The sequence below is a fragment of the Pocillopora verrucosa genome, chromosome 8, assembly GCF_036669915.1.
Source record: "Pocillopora verrucosa isolate sample1 chromosome 8, ASM3666991v2, whole genome shotgun sequence".
Lineage (NCBI taxonomy): Eukaryota > Metazoa > Cnidaria > Anthozoa > Scleractinia > Pocilloporidae > Pocillopora > Pocillopora verrucosa.
In genome coordinates this window covers 12,759,971-12,775,183 of record NC_089319.1, presented here as the reverse complement: position 1 = coordinate 12,775,183, position 15,213 = coordinate 12,759,971, and the positions used below count along the sequence as shown (strand labels likewise).

Sequence of the window (15,213 nt, the reverse complement as noted above, 5' to 3'; positions counted from 1 at the left end):
CACCTTTAAATGAAGAGAAAGAAGCCGTAAATAGTATTCCCAAACTAGTGCATGCGCAGTTTTTCCAAGAACATCTTTCCAGGTGACGGAAGATTAGTAATAAATGGCTTATTTTGTTTTGCTTTAATACTGAATTCCTTTTTCCTCTTTAATCATTTACAAAATTTTTTATACAATTGTTGTAGATTATAATAATCTTAAAATATCGCAAAAATCATTCAAATTTTGTACTGACGCAATTTTACTGTGGAATGGTTGGACATCTCTGAAAAATGCGGAGTTACATTTTCAGTATACATACCAGGCTCTCATTTTAATACATATATACTTTCAATCAAACTTACATAAAGGTATCACTTTGCACTCTCTTCTACTACTACTTTGCTACTTTGCTGAAGCTCGAGGCTCTAATAGCTTCTCAGAGGTGACAGCTGGGAGGCAACAGATGAGAGAGAAAGTTGATAAAGTGCTCTCGTTATAACAGACGAAGTTAACTAAATGTTTAGAGTCTTGAGTTGTGTCGAGCCAGTTCCCTTCATATCATGAAACGAGAGGCGAAAACAAGGGACTTTTACTTGAAATAGATCTTGATGGTGTCGTTCTTTGGTTTGTCTGAAGCTGTATGTTTAAATTAGTCAACTAAGCGTGGAAGCGTAAAGTGAGCGCATGATAAACAGAAGTCTGTGAGTTGAACAGTCCAATCACACTTATAAAAGTCGCAGGCGGCAACACGTAAAAAACGTTTTTAAACCCGTACACCGCTTTCAATTCTATTTTTCTATTATATCTAATAAACTATAAGAAGTAAGCCAATCTAGAGTGAACTTTCGCATTTTCGCCAGCGCTAAAGGGCATCCTTTGGAAGTAAAATTTCACAATTCTGAGGTTCCTCTACCCAGTACATGTGGCGCTTGCAATACCACCATTTTCATCTTTCTTTGAGTTTATATCGACACCAGCTGCACTCTTGATGACGTTATGTTCCAACTATAGCCGCACTTGTGACAAAATTTGGCCTCAAGCGGGCATTTTTACCCCCAAGAAGAGTGGTTTCCCACATCGTGGTACGGTCCAGATTCCGCAGCAAATTTTATGGATACGAATGAAATCATATTTTATGCTCGGAGTATTTTTTTTTCTTTTATGCACAGAACTTTATCATTGCAGCAACTTTTATTTTTTCGGCGATTTTTTCTTGATTTGCAGAAAGCCCTTTTTTAATTTAATGCACCTCAAAGAACTACACCAAGTTTCTTAATCAAATCAACACCCTTTTTTGGAAAAAATTATCCATAAGAGCAGCAAGATGAGTACACTTATTTTGCAATTAGCATGAATAATCCTCTACCTTATATCTGCTTGTCTGAATGAAAATGTCACGGGAAAGAAGTTGGACATTTGTGCTGAGCCGAGATTGAAAGCTGCATATTTACATAACATTTGGTCATGGTGGCAGAATCAAAGTAGGTGTCAAACTGAAAAATAATTTTCAGCGGAAAAAATCGTTTAAAAAAGGCCAAACTTATGTACTTTGTTGTCCTAAAGAATTTATCCAGCTAAATATGGGAAGGAAAAAAATTTATCAAACCAGAGTTTGTGAAAAGACGACCATGGTAGTTTGTGCCACATTTGATGATCGGCGCTGTTCGAATTGGGCCTTTGAGGACTGAGGCGATTTTCGCTCGGAAAAAATTTATTTTGAAAAATTTTCAAAAACCAAGGTGGTCTCGATTACTTTCAGACTCAGACAGATTCATGGGCACAGTTTGAAAGAAGTAGATTGTTCTAACAGCAATGCAACGCACCACTTTTAGAGATACTGCTTCTTTTAAAATTCGTATTTAATCATCCATCGCGATCGCCTCGTTAAAATCACTAAGAACAACTAAGTAAGTCGCCACCGCGAAGTACAAACTTCAGGGTTAGCTTCGAGCAGTATTTTTCCTGGAGTCCTGATTTAGATTGGTTGCGTTTTAGGGTGGTTTTGAGGAGAAGAGGGGTGTGCCCGTAGGGTTGCTATCATTATGATGTCAGTTAAAGGCATGTTTTTTTTTTCTCAATTGATTTGTTTTAATAAGCTTCGATGTTCCCCTTTTACGGCAATTACGATTAATTTTGCGGTTTTTTTTTTAAATCAAACATTGTTGTGAGAGAAATCTTTAACTATCTTGCGTGCGGCATAAGGGTATTGTTTCAAATATTAGAGCACACTCGTACTCACCTTAACTAACGGCCGTGAGTTAATCAGGTCGCTATGATGTCTGTTATGGCCACCGTGACAGAAGACACAGAAGATTTCCACAGACAGAAACGTAGTCATTATACCTCTTCCAAACCGACGGTTTAGTTGTGCTCTGGTTGATAATACCTTGTTCTATTTTTGCCATGAAAATATTGGCAAGCGCTACGGCCACTCAGGTAAGCACGGTTTCTGAGAAGTAGTGAGGAGTCCCCGTATGATAACAGGAACAACTGCGCACAAAGCACACTGGTCGAATATGGTCCATTAACCCCCTACCAAGTAAATGAAGATTTCCGCACATATCAAGAAATTTTTCTATGCAACTTTTTTCCTGGTTTAATTGGCTTATCATTTATGACGCTTTTTGTTTCATTTGTTGAACAATACAAGCACTACTGAGGACAGATCGGCGATGGTTAAATTTGTAAAATATCAATCTCAATGGTTTTGGTAGGTTTTTATCGTGTTGTCTAACTCATGGCAAAAAAAATTCAAAACGTACAGCTCTGAGACCGTGGACACTGTTGAATACGAAGAGGAATAACAGTGTTACTACATTGACGTACAGTCTTCCGTATGCGAGTTAGAACAACGGATGGTTCTGTGCCAATGCTTCTTCTCGTGAGAACGAGATTTCGGTAAAAAAGACATCTGAGAAATCCCCTGAATTCATTGTTGAATCTTTGGTTTAAACCAATAAGCAGGCAAGGGTTTATGGCACTATTGGCGTGTGCTAGAAAATATAAAACGGAATTCAGGCGTTCAACTTTGAGCAAAGCCTTATAAGTGTTAGCAAAATAGAAAATGAGTAAATGCTGGATGTGAGCTGGCAACCAACACAGCGCAAACGTCACCACCACGATGATGATCAGGCGTAGTACCTTGCGCTTGGACAGTTCATTTTGGTGTCTCTGATGGGCTGTCGGCTCCCCTAGGATCTGGCGTGAACGAACATGTCGACCAATAAGAACATGAACCCATGCGATGAAAACAAGAGGAACCAAATACAGTATCAAGAACATGGTCATGAAATAGGCCCTGGCGATAGAAACCTGGACACGTCTGTCTGAGGAAAAGAAATTCCAAACCGTTCTGCACTCCCAATGAAAGCCATCAGCACTCTTTACAACGTCAAAGACCAAGAGATAAAGCAAGAAATACAGGCAAGACAAGATCCATATCACAGCAGTGACCAGTTTTGTGTTTCGAATGAGACGCATATCTCGAAGTGGATGAAGAATGGCGAAGTAACGATCCACTGTAATGAAGACAAGTGTTACGATGCTGACAGCGATTAACAAGTTCCTCAGGAAACTAAAAAGCTTGCACGTGACTTTTCCCACCGCCTCTGAGATCCATGCCAGGCCAATGTAAAGAAGTTTCACCTAGAAAGACAAGGAGGTACTACTCAAGATAGGTTTTCCAATGACAACACGACCTAATAGCGTGGGAAATAAAAAATGCGTTATACTGCTAAGAGTGAGTGAGAGCTTTTCGCATAACAAAACTAAACAATGAATTAACCCTTAACAATTGGAAAATTGTCTCTCAACTCAAACGGCATAACGAAGAGAGAAACAAGTAGATCTCCAACTGCCATATTTACAACTAAGAAATTGAATTTGGTCCTCATCTGTTTACGAGAAACCACAATGTAAATGATACAGATGTTACCAAAGAAGCCGAAGACGAAGATAACCACATATGCTACAGTTATCCATACAGTAGCGCTCACAGGAAAGTAACCGTTGACAACTGATGAATTCAAGTTTGCCACACCTGAGAAAAGAAAGGAAAAATAAATCGCCTTTGACTTTGAGATTTCTATTATTTTTCTAACAGATAATGTGGTAAGAAGCTGACTTAACCTAGCCAAGCCTAAATAATGACGCTGCCTAATAAAAGAGGAAAGCAGAAAGGTTTATAGATTTCTCCCCAGTTTGCACCCCCCCCCCCCGCCCTTCCTTTTGCCTAATTTTAGGAGAAAACCTCTCATCCGATGTTATCGAGTTCCTTAATAACAGCGCCTGAGGGTAGAGAGACATCTGTGACTCCTTACTTCCTTCGTATAACTCACGCCTGCTTATCTGATTGACCTACTAATACCACGCGGTTTGTACCAGATGGCGTTGCCCACGTATTGCTAAAATCACCTCACTTATGTTGACTTCGACTCACACAGAGGCAGCCATGGTAACACTACGAATTCTTGTTCATCCAAAATGTACAAAAACAAATATCTTCAGACCTATAAGACATGAAAACGTACCTGCAATAGAAGAATTATTTACCGCCATCATGCCACTCATTGCCATTCACTGAGTGATCGAAAGTTTTAAGCGTCGTTTTACTGTGGTTTAAACCTGAAACAAAGCTGAGAATAATGTTACAAATTAATCCAAAAACATAATTTTAACCACGAATTAACGGTGCAAAGTAAAGCATATTTCTTTAACCTCAAAATCAGTTATACAAGGTAAGATAAGGTGGTTCTCGTTCTTCGTACTCAGCAATTGCAGTGAATTGTTTCCAACTGTTTTTTGATTCATTGATGAACACTTTTGGCCATTACATCTTTTCACAGAACCGTAGAATGAAGAAAATAATCCTATCTATTTTAGGAGCCGATCATTAATTATCGCCGGGGAGGGGGAGGAGGGGGGGATGCTGAAGGATTTTGGTTGTGTCACGAGAGGCTTTATGCTGGTTTTGCTACTCGTCGAGTTCGCTACGTTGGAGTTCGCCACTAACATGCTGAATTCGCTGCCTCTGTTAATTCACAGTTTTAATTTCTCTTTTAAACATAAATCCACTAGCAATATCAGTAATTTATACTTCTACCTGCGTGATTGCCGTTTTTAGAGGTCAGTTGAGAGTTACAGAATATCTATGACTAAATGCGTCAGCCGAAATTCTTGAGTCGTCAGAGTCCAACCCTCGTTCGACTCAAAGCGATTCATTCCAGTCGACGATTTATAATCTCCCTGATAGTAGAAAGTTGCCGTTTTTAAATGTAATACTCATCGGAGCTCGATTTTCACAAAGATAACTGTACTCAGTTTACTGTATAATCCATCGCTAAAACTTACCATGAGCATTCTCAGTGAAAAGTTTTATTAGCCTGTGTCTTCTTTAATGGTAAACTTTAATGGTAGATGACTTTTCTGTTTAACACACCTCTAAATAATCTCTTATTTTTGTTTTAAAATGGTGATGTTGCCATTCAAGACGAATCATCCATCATGGAACCTCCGATGAATTGCCAGAAACCGTAGTTTTTCTACGATATTTTCCTAATAATAAGTGAATTAAGTAAACAGCTTTTATAGCGTGCATAGATAGCCTAGGTTTCAATGCCTAGTTTAGTAGGATTTAGGATTTTATATAATCATTGTAATCAAAGTAAGATTTTATTGTCGGAAATGAGACTAAAGAATCTGCTATGTTCCGAAACTTCACGTTTTATTTTATAAAATCAACTTAACCTCCCTCTCTCTCGTCTCACCGTTCTCTGTCTCACGCTCTGGTCTCTCTCATTTTAAATATATAATATGATCCTATTGTTCAATCATCTGTCACTTATCGCAAAAAATCAACCGGAAATCAATTAACGCTGAATAATCTCTCACATATATGATAATCAAAAGTTACGTAATACGCTCTTCAAGTGCTGTGTTCTCGCCTAAATTCGGTACCCCTGGATTCAATTCGTTTACATTACTCTGAGTAGAAATCTTTTAAGCATGCATATAGACTCTGAAATATATAGTTTAATAATAAAGAAAATGCTGTAAAATTAATAATTTTGACTCTTCTTTACTGGTTTGTGCTTTCTCTCTCTTGTTAATGCCGCTGTTTCATTTCACGATAATATGTTAAAACATGGCGCCCATTTCGGGTTGAATAAGGCACATTTCTTTAAAAAAAGAAGTTGGTTCTAAAATGTCGTGGAAGTAGAATGATAGAATGGTAGGATGAACTAAGCAGCGAATTCGGCATGTTAGTAGCGAACATGTAGCGAACTCGACAAGTAGCGAAACCGGCTGTTACCCAGGAGAGAATTATCCTGATTCCCCCTAAGTCTCTGTAATGTTCTTAGCATTCTCCCCTCAGTTGGTAGTCAATTTTCTATTGCTCCCCCCCCCCACCCCCCCGCCGCTTTTATACCGGGTGAGCCACGACTGATCTATCCTCCGTTCTCCTCGAAAGAGGATCTTAATGGGAGATAGCTTTGACGGTTGGCGGATAATTTCTTTTTAGGTTTGACAGTTGACGATTGAATGTCAGGGCCTTTGACGGTTGACATTTATTAGGAAGATATATTTTTATACGTAATCAATAAATAATGAATGTTAGGTTAGTATCTTGTGCACTTTTACGATTCTAACCTGTTCTAAGTTTGGTTCATTTTGTAAAATCAGTCGGGTCGGAAAACCTTCCGGAAAATTAAAAAACTTGTAGGAATAAAAGTTGTTTTAATTATAAAACAGCCGCTGCAATGAGAGACAGTCTTAATGAGTTTTAACCATCAGCCGTTATGGGGCTCAAAATTTACCTGTCAGCCGTCAGAAAGGATGTATTTTTACTGTCAACCATCAAAATGCAAATGAATATCAACATTTAAACGGCCTAAAGAAGCTCTCTATTTTAGCCGGTCGCTACCAACAGTTTTAGATCTGAAAGAATCTTTGGAACGGTAAGCTAGTCTTCAGATTTTCAAAGATGCTCAGTTTCACTCTCACCGTCTGATTTTCTCCTATAAAACCGGCAGTTTGAAATCATTTTAATAAGTAAATAAGCTAATGAGTTGATACTTGTCTTTGCACACTGAACTACGCACCACTACTGCCGTTCGACAAGAACTGAGATCACGCTTAGATCATGTCTCGAAACCTGTCGATAGCTTTTATCGTTAAACGCATCAATGGGAGTTTTCGTAAGCATATAAATGATTCCTTCCAAAGCAAAGACCTTTTTAATCCGTGCTAAAAATACTAAAAGTAAGGGAAACAGTAAAATTCCAATCGAATGAATGAGGATTCAGAAAGTGTGCGAGATACTTACGTAACATTTCAATGAAAGGGAATCCTAAAGGTGCGTAGGATACTAACATAACATTCATTATACATTGTTTACTCAGGGAAAGATATCTTCTTATAATTGTTAACCATCAAAGGCTCTGAAATTTAATTTCAATCGTCATAAGGCTTAAAAATTATCTGTCAACCGTCAAAATCGGCCAAAAAAATTAACCATCAACCGTCAATAGTTGTGGAGCCTCGGGGTTTTCAACCCATGCGGTTCCGCCTGCAAAGAATGGTCTTTGGCGCAACCGAGAATGCAAAATTCACTCTGGACAGACTTGCTTTTTTTTTAAGTCAATTAGATATAACAGAATAACAGAATTTAAAGCGGTGTAGGGCATTTTCCTAGGTTTAGAAACATGTTTCATATGTTTGTGCGACTCTCATGGTATGAATTATCAGAAGCTCGACTAATTAGTTCACAGACTTATGTTTTATTACAGACCATCGCGCGCTCACTTTGGGCCTCTCGCTTAGTTGACTGAAACGAAACATACAGCGGTGGACAGACTAAAGAATGACATAGTCAAGATCTATTTCAAAGGAAAGTCCCTTGTTGTCGCTTCTCATATCATGATATGGAGCGAAGTTTAGAGAAACAACCGAAGTCTCGAAACATTTTACTCTGACAATTCGAGCCCTCTGTTAACTTTCTATCTCACTTGCCACTTACCAGCTTTCGCCTCCGCATGCTTCTCAGATTGCTTTTAAAGCCTTAAACTTCACCAACTGTGATAATAATTGTTGATTGTTGTTAAGATGTCCTACCCTTTCCACAGTAAAATTACGTCGGTAAAAAAATTGAATCGAACTATTTCTCCTACATTTCAAGATCATTCAAAGCTGCAGCTTTTGCGCAAAAATTCTACAGGGGCTTAAAGAGGAAAGTGAATCCAGTATTTTAGCAAAGCAAGATATGCCAGCTATTGATAATCTTAAGTTACCTGGAAAGATGTTTTGGAAGAAGTGCACAAGTTTGTCAATACCCTTTACCGTCTTCTTTCTTTGTATTTATAAGCGTTGGACACTTCCTCTACACTGTAAAAGTTGCTTTTTGAAAAACCTGAGATACACTTAACTTTAAAGCTGTATCCAGCTTGAATGGTTTACTTTTCTGTTAATGATTAATTGATTGTGAAAAGCAAGCCTGATGGATTTAATTAATATTACAGTCCACTTCCGTTATTGCGAACACCCTCGGGGGGGAGATGTAGTGTCCATAAGCGAGAGTCCGAAATGGCGGGGTACGCGAGAAAAGAAATATCGGTTTGTCTCTGAACATATGAAATAATATGTTACTGAGCCTGCATTAAGTTTCTAACGAAACGGAAAAAAGATACGGATGTAAGCAGGAAATTCTCAAGTTTGCACTCAATTGAAAAATGGGTTCTTTATTTTCCTTCATCGTAATGTCGCTTTATATTATGTGAGCCAGGATTTGGGACGAGGTGTCTGCTATAGCGAGAGGAAAAAATAAGTAAAACGTTGCGCTTGGGAGCATAAAAGAGTTCGCATTTTCGTAATAGCGAGAGTCCGTACTGACGGGAGTTTATTTCAGTTATTTCTTTGTGCCTTTCGCAAGGGGACTGGCTCTTGTCCCCAAGACGTGATGTCCGTAATAACGATCGAGTTGTCCGAAGGGCGAGAGTCGACTGTAGACCGAAGAGTTTGAATAATTTATCTTTCGACATCCTCAATCTATTGATGAACATCTGCTTCGAACTGAATTAACTCAACAAGAATAAATGAATAAAAAAAAGGAAAAAAAAAGAACATATATGCAAAGGCATCTGTTCGAAAAAGGAATAAATTTTATCTTTCCTTTTCCCACGGTATATTGGCTGCTGTTTGCCGATAAAAGTTTGATGGCGTGATGTGACATATTTGGTCGTGTAAAATAAGTAAACGAACATGAACATCAGCGACTGATAATATGAAAGAGATAAAAAAATTTTTCTGCAATGAAAATGAAGCGAGAACAGCAGCTAACAGATGTTATCATTGTTCTGCGGTGTGAAGCGTGTTGTAAGACCGCTTCTCAGTTATTTACTCTTTAGATTAAGAGTTTCATAGCCAGAGTACTTCAAGCCTTTCGCAAAACTTTGTTTGTTTGTTTGTTTTAATCTGAGAGGTTGATTGAAGGTCGATATCTAAAACGAAAGTCGATTTCCTACATTTATCAACAATATCTTAGCCTTTTCACAATGAAAATACTGACAGTTTCATTTGAAAGAAAATTGCAGAAGCTTTTGAAAGAGAAAGGCAGAGCAATTTTCAGTGCAAACAGAGACATGAACTTTTAAAATCTGCCTTCAAAAATATACCCATAATATGGCCGTTTGTTCTTGAATGCTCTTTTTCCTGAATACAAATATCAATAATGTTGGACTATATCAGTTGTCGGTTAGTATTTACATGTCGCTAATCGGTAATTTTTTTGCGTTTTGTCGGTAGTCAGCTATATTTTTCGCCTTTGTCGTAAGTCGATTAACCCCATTCAGACACTCCTCTACGCCTAAGCTAGAATGCTCTTCTTTCTGAATAAAAATAGTAATTGGTATTTACTTGTCGCCATTAGGTAATTGTTTTTTCGTTTTGTTGGTAGTGAGATCTATTTTTCGCCATTATCACTAGTCGGTTAACCTCATTCAGACTCTCTTATAGCTTATACGTTCAACTCCGTACTAAGGCAGTTTCGAAATGGCATCGACCGCGTCACCGCCCTTTGACGAAATTGCAGAATGCAAAATACAAATCACATAAGGAAAGCGTCGGAGATGAAAAGTAGGAGATGGACAACGTAATTTGGCTCCGTCAAATGAGAAAGACTGGCAAGAGATCCACTTCTTCTCAAGGGTAAGTTGGAAACACATGCGCTTCGCTATTCAACTAAATTGGATTCCTTGGTTATTTCGTGACCTACAAATTTGACTAAGTGCTGCTGTATATGAGATGATGTGTCACAAAAACGGAGTTAGAACTGTGCAACGGTTGTTTTAATATATCCTCACCAATTGACCGTGACCAATTCTGAAAGTGATATTCGTTCCTCGCGTCGCCAGTCAAAATTGATAGATTCGAACCATTTCAATGTTATTTGAGTACTTTTCTCGGTTATGACCCTTTTCAATGATCTCCGGCGTAACAGAACGAAAAAACTCATTATCAATCGATTTTAGACGAATTTCTTTTAAAACAATCGCTGGACTGAGTGCGACTGTGTTCGGCGATCGAACTAAATCAAACACGGAGGTTTTAGTTATTCGGGTACTATATTTGAATGATCTCTAGTATAACAGTCAGAAAAAAAAACTCACTTTCGATTGATTTTAGACAAATTTCTTTTTAATTGTTACAAACTAGACTACCAGCCAAATTTTTTCCTTTGGGTCACTTTTAAAAAAAAAATTTTTCTAGCATCCGTATGACAGCATTTACTTGTTGTAAGCGGTAGCTCAGCTCTGGTAGTTGTTAATATCCATACGGTTGTATTATTCACGTAATTAGGTTTTTTGAGGTTTCAAATTGGGTGAGGTTATGTATTTGTGAACGTTTTTTTTTTGTATAGTGTCTAATGATACATTTTGAGTTATCAATATTCAATAGTTTCTTGTAATAATAACTTACCGTGTTTGGAATGTCAGATTTGTTGATCCTTAGCTGGGGATAAATCCTTACTAGCAAATCCCCTGCCCAATTTTTAGCGTAACTGGCACCAATCTTTAGTGATGTCGCCCTTGTGATCTTAGATAAAGAGGATAAGTTTTTAAAGAAACTGTGGTGCTGCATCGGTGGGAGAGTATAACAAGGTAATTTGGTATTATCAAGTGGGTTGATAACGTAAACTGGCCACCTTTAAGAGTTTCAAAGCTGACGTTTCGAGCGTTAGCCTTTGTCAGAGCCCTTCGCTCTAACGACAAAGCTTGTCGTCAAGAGTGATTTCTAGTGATATCGGCAGTCTTACATCCTAAGGAGCAGCCTCACTGAGACTATGCTTGGGTAAGTTTCTAAAGAAACTGTGGTGCTGCGTCGGTGGGAGAGTATAGCAGGTAATTTAGTGCTAACTGAGTTGTAAACGTAAATTAGCCACCGTAAAGGGTAAAAGAGCTAACGTCTCGAGCGTTAGCCCTTCGTCAGAGCGATCCTTTAAGGTATTTGTACGGAGCATATGTTTACTAATGTGTAGTCAGTAGAGGAGATTGATTGTTGTTAGTTTGCAAGGAACATCTATCATCGGCTAGTGCGCAGATTGGGGAAGAGTCAAGCTCGGTTTCTAGTGTTTGACACCTTGAAACATTAAAACACGAAAGAACAACGACATCATTCACGCAGTGGTTTATAAAATAGATTAAATTACATTAATTTCATACAGTCGTAAAATCACTCGTTATTCACTTTACATATATTACAATTCGCCTTTTTGCGATAGATTTGCGCGTAAAAAGGCATGGTCAAAGAAAAGGAAAGCGCTTCTAGTAGGTATAGTGTAGACGAAGAAACAACATTGTCATACAATACACTTTGCTTTGTTAGAAAACGAATTCCAGGTCTCTTTTGTTTCACGACGAGTCCCTTCAGCAGTTGCTATGATTCATCTTGGTCACGAACCGATGATACATTAAAAGACGATGAGAACTGGTTTCTGGTATCCAGTTCTTCCTGTAACACCCGTGTGCGGGACTGTAACACCGAGATCTGCTGTCTAAGGGATTCAATGGTGTCCTCAAGGTCCTGGTAATTTTACAGGCGAAATAGTAAAATTATTAATGAAATACGAACGGTCCTAATGAGGGGCTATTCCACAACTCACTTGACTCAAAACTGTTAAAAGTCATTAATGATGATCTTATCGGCTTCATAAAATGTAGTTTATTTAAAAGCCACTGGAAAAGCTAGAAACAATTTGTCTGTATTCAAGATGCTTTTGGGTAAATCTGATTGATCAAATCCGAGTTAAATTTACTTGGAATTGAAATCATCTTGAGCGACACTCCTCCCTTAAGAAAAATCAGATTCAGTCGTGGCAGAGCTTCGAAATACATCACTTAACCCTTTAACCCCTTGGGGTGACCAGCATCTAATTTCTCCTTCAGTACAATATCAACAAATCAAGGTTACAAGAAAAAAGGAATTGATCACCAACTAAAGAAGTTATTGATTGTTGACCAATTTCTTCTTTTCAGAACTTTGGGAAATGTTGAGGGAACAGCGTGGAGAATATGTATTCTAGTGTTAGGGTGGAGATGGTTAAAAGCCACCTAACAAACAGATATTTCCTGATGAGTTATGTTCGAGTCTCATTACGAAGTGCACTTATTTACCTCTCGAAGAGAAGCCGGCATAAGACTTTTTATTTTCTCTTCATGCTGCAGGCGCAATCTGGACAACTGTGAAGTAAAAAGAGAAAAATTATTTTTGCTTTTCCATAACTGAGACCCTTTATTTAGGAAGCCAAACTTTATAAAAGTGACTGGAGACAAGTTCTTCATGTTCGCATCCTTCACCCCACCCCACCCCCATTGGGTTCGTCATTCGTGTCCAGTTCTCGTGCAGTTATTTTCAGAAGTTAAAGAATCAAAAAGAAAAACAAAAAATACATGCTGTAAATTGTAGCTTCGGACAAAAAATTTTGCGTCTAGTATCTTACTGACATTAGTGAGCTTCTCAGTTTCTAATACCAGAAAACTGAGAACGAAACATTTTATTGTCTATACCTAAATAATTAAAACGAAAACAAAACAAAACAAAACAAGCAAGGCCGAAAGTACCAATTGAGCAAATACAAACTGCAAATTCAACTTACTTTTTCTTGCGCGTCAAGCTCCACCATTGTTTTTTTTGTTTCTACGTCTTGCTGCAAAGACTGAGGTAAAATGGAAAAAAAAAGAAGAAATGACTAGATTGGAATAAAAACCACGAGTTTGTGTCTGTGTGGAGTTGAAGACTTCAAATTGTATCTACATTACCAAAATATAGACCAAGGACGCGGATTTTTGGCACTGGACCAGTCAGAAAGCAAAGCAAAAAGAAGTGTAACAAGTACCAAGGACGATAAAATGCGCACTGGTTCGTGAGTTTATTCTAATTTGCCATACATACATACATACATAACTTTATTTGATAACGCAGGTTAAAATTTGCGCAACTTTACAGCTGATGTGGACCTGCCTAAACTAATTAGTCTATAATTATATAAAATACAGATATGATAAAATTTATAAGTTGAATAAATCAAGTAAACCATAAAGTTTTAGTAATAGTGAAAATTTGGTTTCATGTTTTGTATAACATTACCTCCCTTTTCAAAATTAATATTCATAACAGTTTGCTTGGATTGTTTTAAGTTATATTTAAAAATAGATAAATTTGGAGAATCTTTAACATTATCGGGAAGTGCATTCCATGCTACTGCAGATCTATGAGCAAAGGACCTACGACCCAATTCGGTTTTGGGCCTATTAAGTACAACATTCAGGGATTTCCTTAGGTTATAACTGTTAGAGTTCTTGGTCACCAAACAATTAATTTCCCGCAACCCTAAATTATAATAAGCATTATATGTAATAGTTAAGATACGTAGCTTATAAAAATACTCTAAAGGCATCCAGCCAACCTTAGAAAGTACATCATTATCCCCAAAACTATTTGGTATCTTATGAATTAGCCTGGCAGCCCTGATGTGAATCATTTCTAGATCTTTAAGCTTGGATCCAGACCCCCAAATTGCAATTCCATATAGAACACTTGGTATAACTATCCTATAGTAAAAAGTCTCCAAGATAGATGTACATAGGAAATTTATACGTCTCAACATTTTAACTTTGGCATTAAATGCAGATCTAGCCAATGCAACATGCTGAGACCAAGAGAGTTTATCATCAATTGTAACCCCAAGGCAATTGGTGGAGGACACATACCGAATGGTGTCCATACCCCACTTCAGCTGTTTCAAAGGACCTATGAAGGGGGTAGTACTTAAGACCATTGCCTCGGATTTACCTTCATGTAGAATCAATCTGTTACTAAGACACCAGGAATTAACCTGGTCCAAAACAGCCTGTAACCCTGTTGTTATTTCATCAACAGTATTCCCTACTACATATATTGTTGTGTCATCAGCATACATATAGACTTCTCCACTGGTAATAGATTCAGGGAGGTCATTAACATAAGATGCAAACAATCTTGGTCCTAGTAAGGATCCCTGAGGGACCCCAGCTCTAATGGGGATTCTATCAGATCTAGACCCACTTACACTAGTCCCTTGTACACGGTTGGAGAGATAGTCATTGATCCATTTCCACATATCACCTGCCAAGCCAACAGCCTTGAGTTTCTCAGTAAGAATACTGTGGTTGACACAATCAAAAGCTTTGCGGAAATCAATGAATAAGACTCCAACCTTATGGCCTCTATCCAGGGCACTCCCCCAGGACTCAGTGAGATGAAGGAGGAGGCTCTCCGTTGAATAGCCCCTCCTAAATCCCCATTGTCTATCTGTGAGAATGCCATTGGATAACATGTGATCATCAAGTGAGTCACACACTACCTTCTCAAGAAGCTTTCCTGGTGTACTAAGCAAGGATATAGGTCGGTAATTGTTAGGATCCAGCCTGTTCCCTTTCTTAAAAACAGGTGTAACTAATGACTCCTTCCATTGTTGAGGGAACTTACAACAGTCCATGCTTTTTTTGAACACCTCTAGCAGACCCTGAATAGCAGAGTCCTGTGCCAATTTAAGATCTTTAGGAAAAATATTATCAGGGCCTACTGCTTTGTTTGGATTAATAGACTTCAAAACATCTCTAACTATATCCCAATTCAAAGAAAAATTCTCTATAGTGGGAGTAATTCTATTAATATAAAAAGTAGTATCTAAATGTACTG

At 38.0% G+C, this 15,213-nt stretch overlaps 1 protein-coding gene across 1 annotated transcript; it reads right to left on the bottom strand.

Moving 5' to 3' along the window:
- Positions 1-2,733: 2,733 nt before the first annotated feature.
- Positions 2,734-4,434, bottom strand: LOC136282994 (tachykinin-like peptides receptor 86C). The gene is made up of 4 exons (XM_066171161.1): positions 4,421-4,434; positions 4,106-4,137; positions 3,774-4,021; positions 2,734-3,627 (listed from the first exon to the last, which is right to left on the bottom strand). The coding sequence occupies exons 1-4, from the start codon at positions 4,432-4,434 to the stop codon at positions 2,734-2,736; spliced, it is 1,188 nt and encodes a 395-aa protein (XP_066027258.1).
- Between the last annotated feature and the right edge of the window lie 10,779 nt (positions 4,435-15,213).

Coding starts and splice junctions, on each gene's coding strand:
- LOC136282994 (XM_066171161.1), bottom strand. Junction 4,022..4,105: donor TTTAGGCTTGGCTAGGTTAA/GTCAGCTTCTTA, acceptor TTCTTTTCTCAG/GTGTGGCAAACTTGAATTCA. Junction 3,628..3,773: donor TGAGAGACAATTTTCCAATT/GTTAAGGGTTAA, acceptor TTGTCTTTCTAG/GTGAAACTTCTTTACATTGG.